This window comes from Pseudonaja textilis, chromosome 3 (assembly GCF_049901715.1).
Source record: "Pseudonaja textilis isolate UNSWEBS1 chromosome 3, rPseTex1.2, whole genome shotgun sequence".
NCBI classification, from domain to species: domain Eukaryota; kingdom Metazoa; phylum Chordata; class Lepidosauria; order Squamata; family Elapidae; genus Pseudonaja; species Pseudonaja textilis.
The window spans coordinates 111,559,088-111,572,274 of NC_141992.1; the positions used below are offsets into that span (position 1 = coordinate 111,559,088).

Genomic DNA, 13,187 nt, shown 5'->3' on the forward strand with positions numbered 1-13,187 from the left:
CAACATCTCTGCCCTAATCTCTGCTACTTGCATTAGAGGCCTTCCTCGCTGTTGCTACTGTTCCACCTGTTTTATAATCTGCAGAATAAAATGCTGTGCCCACTGCCGATCCATCTGCTCCTCCTACTGCCAGTTTTCTGACTAGTACCTGAGTAGTGTTGTTCTTCATGGGCAGCATAGTCGAGGCAAGGCTTGGGATCTCTGAATCTACTGCCCCCTCTTTAACACCATCCATCACTAGCACAGATGTCTACTTATGGATTCCACTGTGTTGTTTGGGAGGCAAGAAAATGGGGGGGAGGAGGTACCATCATATCAGTTTTATGATATTTCAATATTCGATATTCTATTATACCATTTGACTGTTATTTATTCTACTTCAAGGCCAGACAGGTAGTTGTGTTTCATGTGCTACAGTGCGCAGTGCCCTAGGGAGACAGCAACAGAATGGTGGCTGACAAGGTCAAGTAGGGACCAGGGAAGAAGGCGTGCCCTATTAGCCTGAAATGGCCAATAGGCACCTCTCTGACCCCATTGGTTGCTGGTCACCTGACTTCGATGCAATGGGTGGAGCTTTGACACACAGTGGTAAGTGGGAAAAGGCAATTTTTAACAACAGTCCAGCTGTTTATCTTATCTCTGAGCAGAGACTTTCAGAGGATGTTCACAAAAGGGTTAGATCCAAGTGGAGGAAGGCCTTAGACTGCCAGGCATCCTAAGATGCTTGCTTGCAAAACTGAGAAAAACTGAGTTCTCCCTGCACACACTTCCGCAAGAGCTGCTTGCACTTGCTTTGAAAAATGGTGCTTGCCATGTTTCTTCTTTTTCTCCCTTCTCATTGCAAGGCTGTTCTTTTCAAAGACTTTTGAAGGGATAAGATCTTAAACCAAGAGGGTTCACTTTTACGTTCATGTGACACTGAATATAAGGCAAAAACTCCCAAGCGTAGTCAAGAGTTTACTGTGTGTTTTGTGCGTGTGTTAAAATCTCTTGCATCTTTTGCGTCCCCAGAGATTTGTTTAAAAATTAAAATAACCCACTTTGTCTTTTAAATCCATCTAAAATTTAATTACAGCTGTATAGTACAGTACAGGTATCAAATTTAATTGGGACAAATTATCAATGCGTTTAACCCTGGTAATTGGAAAGTTCCCTAAATCTAAATGAAAGGACTAGCTACGTTTATATTAGGAGAGAAGAAAGAAAGTATCGGAGTCGCTACAGAGAATTGTTGAAAAACTACATGGAATCCATACCCAAACTACAGATTACAATACTGAATGCTGATAACGCTTGGGGTTTAATACAGAAGGACAGAAATACTTTTTCTGACTATACAATTAAAGAAGAGCTATTCCTCACTCATCCTCTATTCTTTTACCAGCTCTAAGCGAATAAAAGGGTCAGCAAAACGAAGCGCGCCGAGCCTCGAATGCTGCCCATGAAGGCCCTTGAAGGGAGACTTGTGGAGGAGCGAACCGGCGCTGGTTTTAAAGCGGGTAGGAAACCGCGCTTCTATTCCCTCTCCCGCTTCACTTTCCCCGATTGCGCCGCCCGGTTTGCTTTTGTATTATTTTTTTTAACGGGCCAAGCCGTAAGATCTGACGGGATAAACTTATTGTTCCTAAGGCCTCCCAGCGCCCGAAGATCCGAACCGGCTTCGTAGTGAGGAAGGCTTAGCACGGAGTCTCTCCAGTCGCTCCCCGCCCCTGCGGCGGGCCCCCAGCAGCACGCGCCTCTTGCTGCTCCAGATTGGCCGCGGTTCCCTTTCAATACCCAGAGGTTAATTTCCTTGACAAAGGTGGCGGGGGAGACAGAGAAAGACCTCCTTGGGCAGACAGGCCCTTTCTCTCTCCCCCGCTTTGGCTACTTGATTAGACCCCTTGATTTAGCATCAGATGTCAAACAGCAAAATGCCCTCACTGGATTAAAATGCATGAGCCCCCTCCGGCTCCGTCCTTTCTCTCGCTCCCTCCCCGAGCCGCCAAGGGCGCCTTCATCAACTTTAAAGAGCCTGTATCAGAATGGCGACCCACCATCAGTCCACTTAAACCGAATGAATTCGGTTTTGAACCATCTGGTGCTTAGAGGAGGAGGGGGCGATTCTCTGCCCCTTTTGAAATGCAGCTCAGCTCCTCCTCGTAGATTGCTCGGGAGCATACCGGATCAAGGCCAGAAGGTGGAAAGAAACAATCCTATTTACCGACAGGAAGCCGAAATAAACAGGGCACGATTTCCAAGGAATTCTGCTCGCTTAATTACACATTGCCGCAAAGCGGTTAGGAAATAGCATTTCGAACCTGGCAGGCGGAATCCAGGCGCGGCAGATGGGCAGATGGGTCCTCGGGTGTTGCTTCATGGGCCCCGAGAGCCTCTGATTGCAAAAGTAGGAAAAATGGTCTCGCCGCTTCCCTAGCCGAACAGAAAGCTGGCCAGGAGGGGGCTTTAAGCCGTGGGGCTGCACAGTCGCTGTGGTTCCAGAAAGCCGCTGGGTTTTGAGTCGGACTTGTTGCAAAGACTTGTAGTCAGATCCTGTCCCTAACTAGGATCCGAAGAGGGCTGGAAGAGACGGAGTCCTCCCTCCCACCCGGATGGTGTTAGAAAAGCAAGCAAAGGATACAAGGTGTTGCCTGTATCTTTACAGCACAATTCTATATCAAAATGCCTGATCGAGTCAAAGCGCAAAAGCTCATTCCACTCTGCTCAGTGTGGCCTTTACACATTTATAAACACTTGAATGAAGCAGCAGTAACAGGCGCACCCGCAAGGCAGCGGCGGTTCCTCCCTGAGCGTCTCGCTATATAGCGCACAGCTTTGCGGTCTGAAACAGCCACAGGTATCCCCGGCTGCCTGGCAAGTCCTCTGCTTGCGGTTCTTCGTCCGGGTTACAACTGCAAAGGAAATCGCCGATGAGCGCCTGGGATTTCGCTTCCCACCCCACCACCACGCCGGTTTGCCGGAGGAATAAAAAATGGTAATGAAACCCCACTGAACTTTATGCCTTTACTGCCGAGGAGGTTTGCACAGAATGAAGCTGGGCAGCAGGGAAGAGAGTTGCGAGAGGAGGGGGCTTTTTTTCCTCAAAAGCGCCAGCGCAGCCGCAGTGCTTTCTGCGGACAAAGCTCTTCGCCGCAAGAAGCCTTTGCCTTGGCAGAGACAACAAGCGGCTGGAGGCGCGGCTGGGCTCGCGCGCGTCGCCTTGTCCTTCTTTCCTCCCCTCCCCATCTCCCTCCCTCCCTCCCAAACCCCTCTGTCCCCCCCCCATGTGTGGCCCTGGGCCGCTTCTGTTCCGCCACTAGAAGCTCGCGCGCCCCACGATTTCTATAGCCGTTCCTTTCCTCAGGATTTTCTTGGCCCCAAAGGGCTTTTAAACAATTGGCGTCCTTCTCTTGCTCCCTCCTTTTCTCCCGCCTGCATTTTGCCCTCTCCTCGACATATTTCGACTCGTTCTTCTCTTTTGTTGCTATTTTGCTCGCGGAGGTGTGGGCAGCTCTCCCCCCACCCGCCCAACTGCCAACACACTCGTCCTCCCCATCCCCTTATTGTCATGCTGATGGATACTTCGATTTGGCAGCTCTTGTGCCCCGCCTGAAGAAAAGACACAAAAGGGAGGCACGTGCGCCTTCCCATAGAAAAGCAGCAGACCGTGAAAGGAGGCGGGGCGGGGCGTGTGCCTTTTGGGGGACAAGGAGGGGAGGGGGAAGGGAAGGCCTAAGAAAAGAAAAGGAGGGGGAGGACAAACAAAAAGAAAAGAGAAGCGCCGAACCCCTCAGGTACATCTGCTGCGCTCTACCTAGCACAGCCACTCGCTCGGCGGGCGCCTGCCCCCTTTCTGCCTCAAAGCCAATGGAGCAGCCGCGGGAAGCGCTGATTGGCTCCGGGGAGGAGCAGGAGGCCAGAACAATGCTGTCCTCCCCCCTTAAAAAGCGGGCGGTGAGGCTGGGCGACTGGGGGGGCAACATCACTGAGAGTCGGCGGCCGTGGCGCTCTGGCAGGGACGCCCGGGGAGTCCGCCGCAGCGCAGACTGCGAAACGTGCGAAGCGAGGAGGCGAAGCGAGGCCGCCTCCTCCTCCTCCTCTGTTTTTCTCTCTCTCCCTCTCTCGTTTGGCTCGGCTGACGGAGGGAAGGCGGGCTGGTCGAAGAAGGACCCAGCTGGATGCTAGCGCCGCGCTTGCCGCTCAGAGACTGAGGCAGCAGCATCACCAGCAGCAGGCGCCTTCCGGAGCTGCTCGAGGATGCCCCGGGGCTTTCTGGTGAAGAGGAGTCGCAGACCTACGCCCATTTCTTACCGGACGCGCTGCTCTTGCTACCCGGCCTCTGGGCTGGAAGGGGGCGATCCGGTGCAGCTCTTGGTTCCTCCGCCTTTTCCTGCCCCTCAGTTCCCCAGCGCGGCTTCTGCCTCGGAATCCGCCGAAGCGGCCCTTCTGCCTGCGCCCGCGGTACCGCAGTTTGGGACGCCGGAGGGCCCCTCTTCGCCGGCGCCGCTGCACAGTCCGGCGCGAGCGGTGAGTGAGGAGCGTAGCCTCCACCTGGCCTCGCCCGTCTCGGCCGAGTCCTTTCCGGCGCCGGAACCGTTACTCTTGGGCCCTGGAGGAGAGCTCAAGCTTTGGGCAGTCGCCGCCGCCGCCGCCGCCCTCGCTTCTGGCCCGCCGCCTGCCCCTCAACGCAGCCATGCGCCGAGTCCAGGCGCGTCGAAGCGGTCTCAAGGCCGAAAGGCCAAGGCGGCCCGCAAGTTGCACTTCGAGGACGAGGTGACTACGTCGCCGGTGCTGGGGCTGCGGATCAAAGAAGGGCCGCCGGAGCCTGCTCCAGCGACGCAGCAACTGCAACTGCAGCAGCAGCCGACGACGGGCTCGGCCGCGGGGCTGAAAGCGGGGAGCGCGCAGCCGCTGGGCGAATTCATCTGCCAACTGTGCAAGGAACGCTACCCGGACCCGCTGGCTCTGGCTCAGCACAAGTGCTCGCGTATCGTGCGCGTCGAGTACCGCTGTCCCGAGTGTGACAAGCTCTTCAGCTGTCCGGCTAACCTGGCCTCGCATCGCCGATGGCACAAACCGCGGCCAGTCAACGGCCCCGCTACCAAGGCCAAGCCTGCTCCGGGGGAGACTGCCAAGGGAGGGGGCGGCGGTGGCGGCAACAGTAGCAGCAGCAGCAGCAGCAGCGAGCGGGACACGCCGAGTCCCGGGAGCGGTGGGGGCGGCAGCAGCGGAGAACCGGAGGCCGCCGGAGCCGAGGAATTCGCCTGCCCGCGTTGCGCGAAGCGCTTCCGACGACAGAGCGCCCTACGTAAGCACCTGCCGCTCCACCACGAGCCTCTTGACAGCTTGTCCCAGGCTCGGCCGCATCCCGAGGCCTGTCTGGAAGAGGCGGCGGCCGGCCACAGCTCGCTGAGCTTGTCCGGGGAGTGCCACCTCTGCCCAGTGTGCGGGGAGACCTTTCCCAGTAAGAGCGGTCAGGAGCGCCACCTTCGCGTGCTCCATGCAGCCCAGGCCTTCCCCTGCAAATACTGCCCAGCGACATTTTACAGCTCGCCAGGCCTCACCCGACACATCAACAAATGCCATCCCTCGGAGAACCGGCAAGTCATCTTGCTCCAGGTCCCCGTGCGCCCAGCCTGCTAGAGAGGGAGTCCCGCAGTGCCTTGCCTCCAGCACCAGCACCACCCGCCCGCCCGCTCGCCCGACCTGCGGAATGGCAAGGACTTGGCTGGCCCTTCGCGCCTTTCATGCGCGAATCCGGCCGGGTCAGTTTGCCAACCAGCGACGATCCTTCTTCAGCTGCTGCTGCTGCTGCTTCGAAGGACTCTCCCCCGACCCCTGCCAGCCGTTGAGCATCTGTGTGATGCTGGGGTTGAAGGCGTCTATCTGTGCCGCTCGCTCGGAGGGCGCGCTCTGGAGCAGCCCCTTCCCTCTTTTCCCTGCACCCGGGAGTTGCTCCAAGGTCCAAATCTCGAGCTATTTTAATGGGGAAAAATCCCCGTTCTCTTTCCCGCTGCCCCTAAGTGAATCTTTAAGGAATGGTGATGAATGCCTTTACATTTCACAGGCTGTGAATTGAACATTTACCTACTTGATTAGCTTTATTATGGCTTGTGAACTGCTGGGATCTGGCTTTACCTTTTCTTTGTTGTTGGTTGGTTCGTTTCCTTCAATTTTATTTTGTATGTGAACAAAATCAAACCGCTTAAAGATATAACTTTGGTTAGTATAGCCACAATTGCCTTGACTTTACTGTTGTTGAAAAATGTTGTAGACGCTGCCTTAATATTATAAAATGCCAACCTTTCGGGTTTCTTTCTTTTTTGAACTAGAGATGTTTGTTGACACTCTGTGTATATGTTGATTTATGCGCAATGGTTATTTATTGGTTATTTATTAATTATGGTGTTTTTGTTATCATTTTTGCCTTTCTCTTACCATTTCACTGTGCTCTTAAGTGCTGCAGTCCCAAACTCACTTCTCTGGAAATAAGTCCTTCTGAAATCTGTGGGCTCATTTCTAGGTAAGCATAGATGGGATTGCACAATTACCTTCTTAAAAAAAAATCTGTTGAAAGGGATTTAACTTTTATATCTAGAATAAACATACAACTGCAACTCTTATTCTTGCTTGGAGAGCTCTCAAACAGCTCAGCTTACTTTTAGATGCAATCTCTTTTCTACACACATTATTTTCTTAACTGTTAGCTATTTATAGAATGCTTCAATAGAACTGTTTTAATTGTATAATTATTTATTATTCAAATAAAATATTTTCAAATTCAAGTGTACATCGTTTTTCTTTTAATTTTTCTATGCTTTATCCATTCCTACAGAATGGCCATTGACCATTCTGATTGGCCAAGTTTACTCCATTGGGATTATGAGGCTGCAATTGAAAAAGAAAAGTTTTGTGTTTTTTAGCAGTTAAATAAATTTGTGTTGGCAATTGTTAATTAGCTACAATTTGGGGGAGCATCTATTTCTTCAACTTAGGAGCAAAGGTCTAATAAGTATCAGAGCTCATCACATTCATTCCCAATTTCTCATTTCAGTCTCTGAGCTTGGCTCCAGAAGTAGAAAGGGGAGGTAAACAAGCCCTTGAAAAAAATGCAGTGTGACCTTAGTGACAGCACTACCCTGGTGGCCATCCTTCCGAGTTAGAATTAGGGAGCATTTCTGGTAGAAAGACACTAAACACAATTAACAGGGTGTTTCTTAGGAAAGCCCTGTAGCCTTCAAGCCCTCTTGCCTGCTTCTGCTCACCATTCAGATACCTCTTTTTCACCGGCACCTACATTTCATTTTCCTCTTATTGCTTTATTGTATTGAATACATTCCAAAGTCCTGAATTCATTATTGAACTGCAGAAAAACTTATTTTCGGCAGATTTTCTAAATGGTTTGGAAGTTGTCAGAAAACTAGGGGTTTTCTTCTGCATGTTGTGAAACATGGAGAGGAAATGTCTTCCAGAACAATTTGTTGGGCACTGTTGGGAGTTCCAGGCTCCCTAAAATTCAATGGTGAGAACAGAATTACAGCCCAGTCCTCTTCGGGCTTGTTCCAGATGGATCTCTTTCATTTCGATGGGAGTTTCCTGGCTGGAGATGTGAGCGTGATTGGTCAGAGAAAACAAAGCAAGGGAAAACTCCTTTTGGCTTGAACCCTCATTCATTCCCCCCAAAACCTTTTCTCTTTCCCTTGCAGACGAGTCTCCTTTCCATGGAGGCCTGCAGAAAGCCGCCATCTCTTAGCTGGTGCCTCTTCCAAAGCCAGCTCTAGCGGCCAGAGCCAGCGCCCAAGGAAGCCCTGCCTGCACACGCATTGGCCAGGGGGCTGAGGCTGCCCTCCAGAGACCGAAGCGGGAACTGCGCAGAAGGGGAGCCGCGCAGGTTGGGCCAGGCCAGGCTAGGTGACCCCGAGGACCATTCTCTGTTGCCCATTTCAGGCCTGGCCAGCGCCCCCTTCGCTACAGGCAGCTGCAGCTCCACAGCCGAGGAGGCGCGTCGTGCAAGGTGCGTCTCAGAAGGAAGGCCACGCGCGAAGGGCGGGGACTCTTAGTCATTCCCTCAGATATTTCAGGGGATGCTGGAAGCGCAAGAGCAAAAACGGCAGGGCTTGGCTTGGTCTAAGAAATACGCCCCCCCCCGCAGCACAACAGCTCCTGCTCGCGCGCCCTCCCCGCTTTGTCTGCGGCCTTCAGGAGCCCTTCCGCTTCCCCGAAGGCCAGAGTCGCCGCCTGTCTCCAGGGCAGCAGTTCTGGGAGTCCCTTCCTCTCTCCTGAGGTGCTCCCGAGCTCAGCGCGGGCTGCCTGGACAGACCGTCCACCCCTCACACACACACACACACACACACATACCCCACCCAGCCTGTCAAATCTTTAGCGGGCGTTCTGACGTGAAAGGCGAGGAGGATTGTTTCGTCATCCGGCGCTGTCTCTGGCCCAGGGCTGCCTTCCTTGCTTGGCGTCAAATTTTGGAGAGAGAGAGACGAAGGGAGAGAACAGTTTTCTAGAAGAGTTTTTCTTTTCTCTTGAGGTATTTTGTATTTTGCCAATACTACGCTTTATCCGAGGGGATTTTAGTTTTTTTCAGTGGCACTGAGCAATTTCTATGTAATCTCGAGACCTTTCCTCTTCTGGGCAGTGTGTAGAAATTCAGCTCCGGATGGCTGCTAGGGTGCCAGCAGGTGCACTTTTCTTACCCTGCACCCACAAGGACGGCGTGGGTAGGGAAGAGGTCTGAAAATCAAATGGGGGGCCACTGCTACACAATTGAAGCCTCATCCATTTTTACATGCATGTACAAAAGAGGCAGGATTTCAATTGGGTGGTTTGACTTGTTTGACCTTCTTTGTGGATGCCCTGCCCCGTGCTTATCACCAACCAACCCATATGTCATATTTGTCTGAACATTATGTTTTTACTTACAATTTATTATTTATATAATAATTATTTCTATACCACTCTTGGATGACTCCAAAGAACCTACAATTAAAATAAAAACCTTTATTAGGGCATTGGAATAGTTTTGCGTTTCTATTTCAAACATATTACTTGCACTCAAAATTATAATAAAAGAATGACTTCTGCTGCGACACTTTAAAGACAAACCTATTTAAGGTTACTTAAATATTCATGGATCCATTTTAAGCAGGTATATGTCATCCAAAGGAATGAATTATATGTTTTATACCGTATATACAATTTATATCAACTTCTGTTGCGGATGAGAAGGAATGTTCTTGCATTGTTGATTCTTGTGTTCTGCAGAAATTCTTGCATTAATGAGCTGGTTAAGTGTAAAAAAGAAGGATTTATCTTTGTTCAATCAAGAGATGTGTTAATCTTTCAATGTCTCTTGGACAACGGTCCTATCATTATTTTTCTCAAGGTTGGCTTCATTGAGGTCAATAACGGATACGCAGGGTTTTGTCTGCATTCAGAAAGAGGAAACAAACACACTGGCAGACCTAAATGTCAGCTTTGATATAAGATGGCAAAAATTGGAAAAAAATTTTTTAAAAAATTCCCTTTCCCCCCCTAGAACTATGTTCTGTTTTCTGAAAACTTACAAAAATAGAAAGACTTATTACTGATTCTCAAAATTTAGGCCATAGCAGACTCCCTATGGTCACATGATATTAATTTGGGCCTATCCGCATTTACAATAAAATGTACAAATATAAAGGTAAAAACTAATACAAATTAAGAAGAATATAAAAAGTAAAAATAAAGTGCAGAAAAAAGAAAACAATGAAGAAACAAGATAAAATACTTCTTCCTCAATCAAAGCAAATACAAAATTCAGTTACTTATCACCTTCTCTGATATTTCAACAGAAGATACCTTCTTTAATCTTTAAAGCCCCATCATTCAATCTAATCAGCAAAAGCCCATTAAGAGTTACTAAAAATAACATATATTTTAACCTTAAACCAAAAAGTCAGTTTTACATTCCTTTCCTTTTAATGCAGTAGTTTATCGTTTTCTCTAAAAAGATGGAAACACCCCCCTTCTTCCAATAGTTTATCTATTCACAAACTACTAAAACTCTTGTATTGGTAACCTTTAACTAGATGAAATGGGGCATCATAAGGCAAAACATTTTCAACCAAGATATTTCAAATGGGGTCTTACAGAATACAACCCAAATCCGGGACCTATGACACATGTGGAATTGAAATTTGGCAAATTCTATAAAATGACATAAAAATTATCGGAAAGTATTTTATTTTTTCATACAAAATGCCATAAAACATTTTCTATGGTCAATTCCTGAAGTTTGACTTTACTATACAGTTCAACATGAGCTTCCTTCAAGGCAGCTACCTCTCTGAATATTTTCCAGAATTTTAAACTTTTCCAGTCAAGGCAGTACATTAGAAACTTGAAAGCATCATTTTCTTTGTCTCCTCTCAGAAACACCTTTACAAGTTTAATACCCCTCTTCTGTAAACATAAGATAAGAAAGCTATATCCAAATCATTCTTCTGCTGTATTACTTGTGGCTCCCCTTTAACTATTAAAATATCAGTCAGTTTCATTTATAAATTTAGTGTAACATTGTTTTCCATTTCATTCTGAAAATCTGTTTTCAGATTCATATTCAAACCAGTATCAGTCTCTTATTTTATCCAGTAAAATGTTGTCTTCCATAAATTCTTCTGAATCCATTTTTATAACAGCAGACATTCTCAACAGTAATTTCCTAGTGTATTGTTCTGAAATATTAAATTTAAATTTTTCCAAAGTCAAATAAAGTTACTCCATTCTGTATCAAAGGGTTTCTTTTAGTTTTCTGTCTCCCTCTAGTCAATTTTCTAGATCACTTCCTATCATATTTTTTTTCAAATCCACCTGGCCACATATTTCATTCATAACTTTCAGTTAATTGGCTACTACCTGCCTATCTGTCTGTATCTGGAAGTCCCACAGGATCTTAGCTTTCTTATTCCCTGTGACTTTCTGTGGGATCTGACCACATTTCTTTACTTTGAATAACATCCCAATGTCCTGACTGTAGATCCATGTCAGATGCATCAGCAAGTCAATGTCTCATTCACTCTTAGCATCCAAGTTGATGTCATCCACATTCAGGAAGTGGCTGATGGAAGTCCTGCTCTTGAACTTGTATCCATATCTAGTCCTTGTGATTATCTGACTGAGGGGATTCAAGCCTATGCAGAACAGCAGCTTGGGATATGCAGCTCTTGATGGCCACTTGTGTGAGCTCTCTTGAGCTGACTTCCAATGTTGTCGTCAACAATCACTCTGACTTCTTGAGGAAGGTCCTGTTGACTTGGTATAGCTCCAGGCATTCACAGATCCACGTGTGTGGAAGTGAGTTATAGGTTTTTCTGTGGTCCAGGCTGTGCTCAGATTGTTCTGTCTAGACCTAAGGTATTGATTGGACTATTGCTTATCTATGAACATTTGGTGTTTTGAGCCTCTAATGTCATTCCCAATGCCCTTCTGAGTTGTGCTCATGCATTGGCTCATATGGTCCTATAGCTTGGTGGCTGTAATGCCTGATAGGACTTACCATGTTGTGGGGAGGCAGGTTATTGGCCCATAACTGGATGGCGCTGTTCTCTTGTGGGGGCCTTTTATGATGAGCACTATCCTTTATGTTAGCCAGCCTCAATAGTATCCTGCTGCTAGTACCTGGTTTGGTATGTGCTATTAGGCCTTTATGCACTGCTGTAAGATTGTTTAGCTAGTAGGTCTGGATAATATCTGGGGTGTGTTATTACATTGCTGTTGGGAATGCGCTTTGTATGGTTCTTTGGAGAACAGCATTTATTTTCATGGCCTCTGATTCTCTAGTTTATCTTCTTAGCCTGGTAGCTTTTGTTTAACTGTCTTCAAGGCTTCAGATGAAGTCAGATTCTTTTTTTTAGTAGCAGGGTCTTATCTCTAATCTTCAAACCTTTCTGAAATTCTACCAACCAACAATCTCTCACCAAGTTGCCTGGATCTTAGCCTGTAACCATAGTCTGTCTGTCTCTCTGTCTCTCTCCCCTCCTCCCCATTTCCAGGATTATAGCAGCTTTAGCATATATCAGTTTATTTGTTTAAGTTATTGTGGTAGTAGGGTTTGTTATGAGGGCTCTATTGGCATCTTTTAGCATACTATCTGATGGTACTTCTCTACTGACCCTTGGAAACCAGTCTCAAGGGTTGACTGTAGCTAATGTATCCATGTCCTTATATCTCATATCAGCTGTTGTGCTCTGTAATGGAGATGGTGGTAGTGACAAGGGTTGACTGCGCATCCAGTTGTTCTTTCAGGTCTTCTTGAGTATGGGATGTGTAGTTAGTGTATCTCAAGTTGTGAGAGCAGTTTCCTTTCCCTGTGTTGGGTAACTAGCTGTTTCTCAGTTAGTATGGATGCAGGTCTTCTATCCATCTATAGTTCCCTCATATGTTTCATCTAATCCTTTGCATTAGATCTTCTGTTGTAGTAGCATTCCATCAATACCAGTTTCTCTTTGAGGTAGGCAGGTGAAGCATTGGGGGGGAGGTCTTTACCCAAGGAGCTAGGACCCCTACTAGGCAACATGATTTTCTCCCTGGCTCCAAGAGCTCTAAAACCTGCCAGAGACCGCTTTTCCGATCTCCTGATGGGGAGCCTTGTGGGTGATCCTCATTTTCTCCTTGTTTTGGAGAGGAATTATGAGGAGCTGATCCATTCCCAACTACTGTTTCTGCTATGGTCTTCAATCTGCCATTGCTTCCTCAGAAATGAGGCCCTTTCATATTTATGAACACTCCCTGGTGCAGTGATTGAGATGGCACTTCAAGCCTGGTGTTGGGCTTGAAGTAGAGGGGGATGTGGCAGAAGGCTTAGGCTGTTGAAGACCACCATTGCAGAGTGCTGCTTCAACCATCACGCACCCATACACTCTGGTGCTTGGCCAAGCACCCACTACGCAGCCTGTAGCTGTCATCTGCCGGCCATCCTGCTTATCTTGGACTCTTGTCTCTTCCTCGTAGGAGTCACATGACAGCCCCATTTAACAACCCATGTGGTTCTGGATTTGGGACAGCAACCGTCACTGCCAGCATTTCAACTGCTAAATGATGTGGTCATGTGACATCACTCTTTATGACTATGTTGCTTAGCGACACTAGGCTAGGGCCTAGATATTGAGAGGTAACTCAGGGAAAAAAAGGATTTATCTGAATTGATTTTTTTTCTTTGTCTT

At 48.0% G+C, this 13,187-nt stretch overlaps 1 protein-coding gene across 1 annotated transcript; it reads left to right on the plus strand.

Moving 5' to 3' along the window:
• Positions 1–3,745: 3,745 nt before the first annotated feature.
• On the plus strand, positions 3,746–6,764 carry INSM1 (INSM transcriptional repressor 1). The gene has a single exon (XM_026700899.2). The coding sequence runs from the start codon at positions 4,237–4,239 to the stop codon at positions 5,620–5,622; it is 1,386 nt and encodes a 461-aa protein (XP_026556684.1). The 5' UTR covers positions 3,746–4,236; the 3' UTR covers positions 5,623–6,764.
• Positions 6,765–13,187: the final 6,423 nt, after the last annotated feature.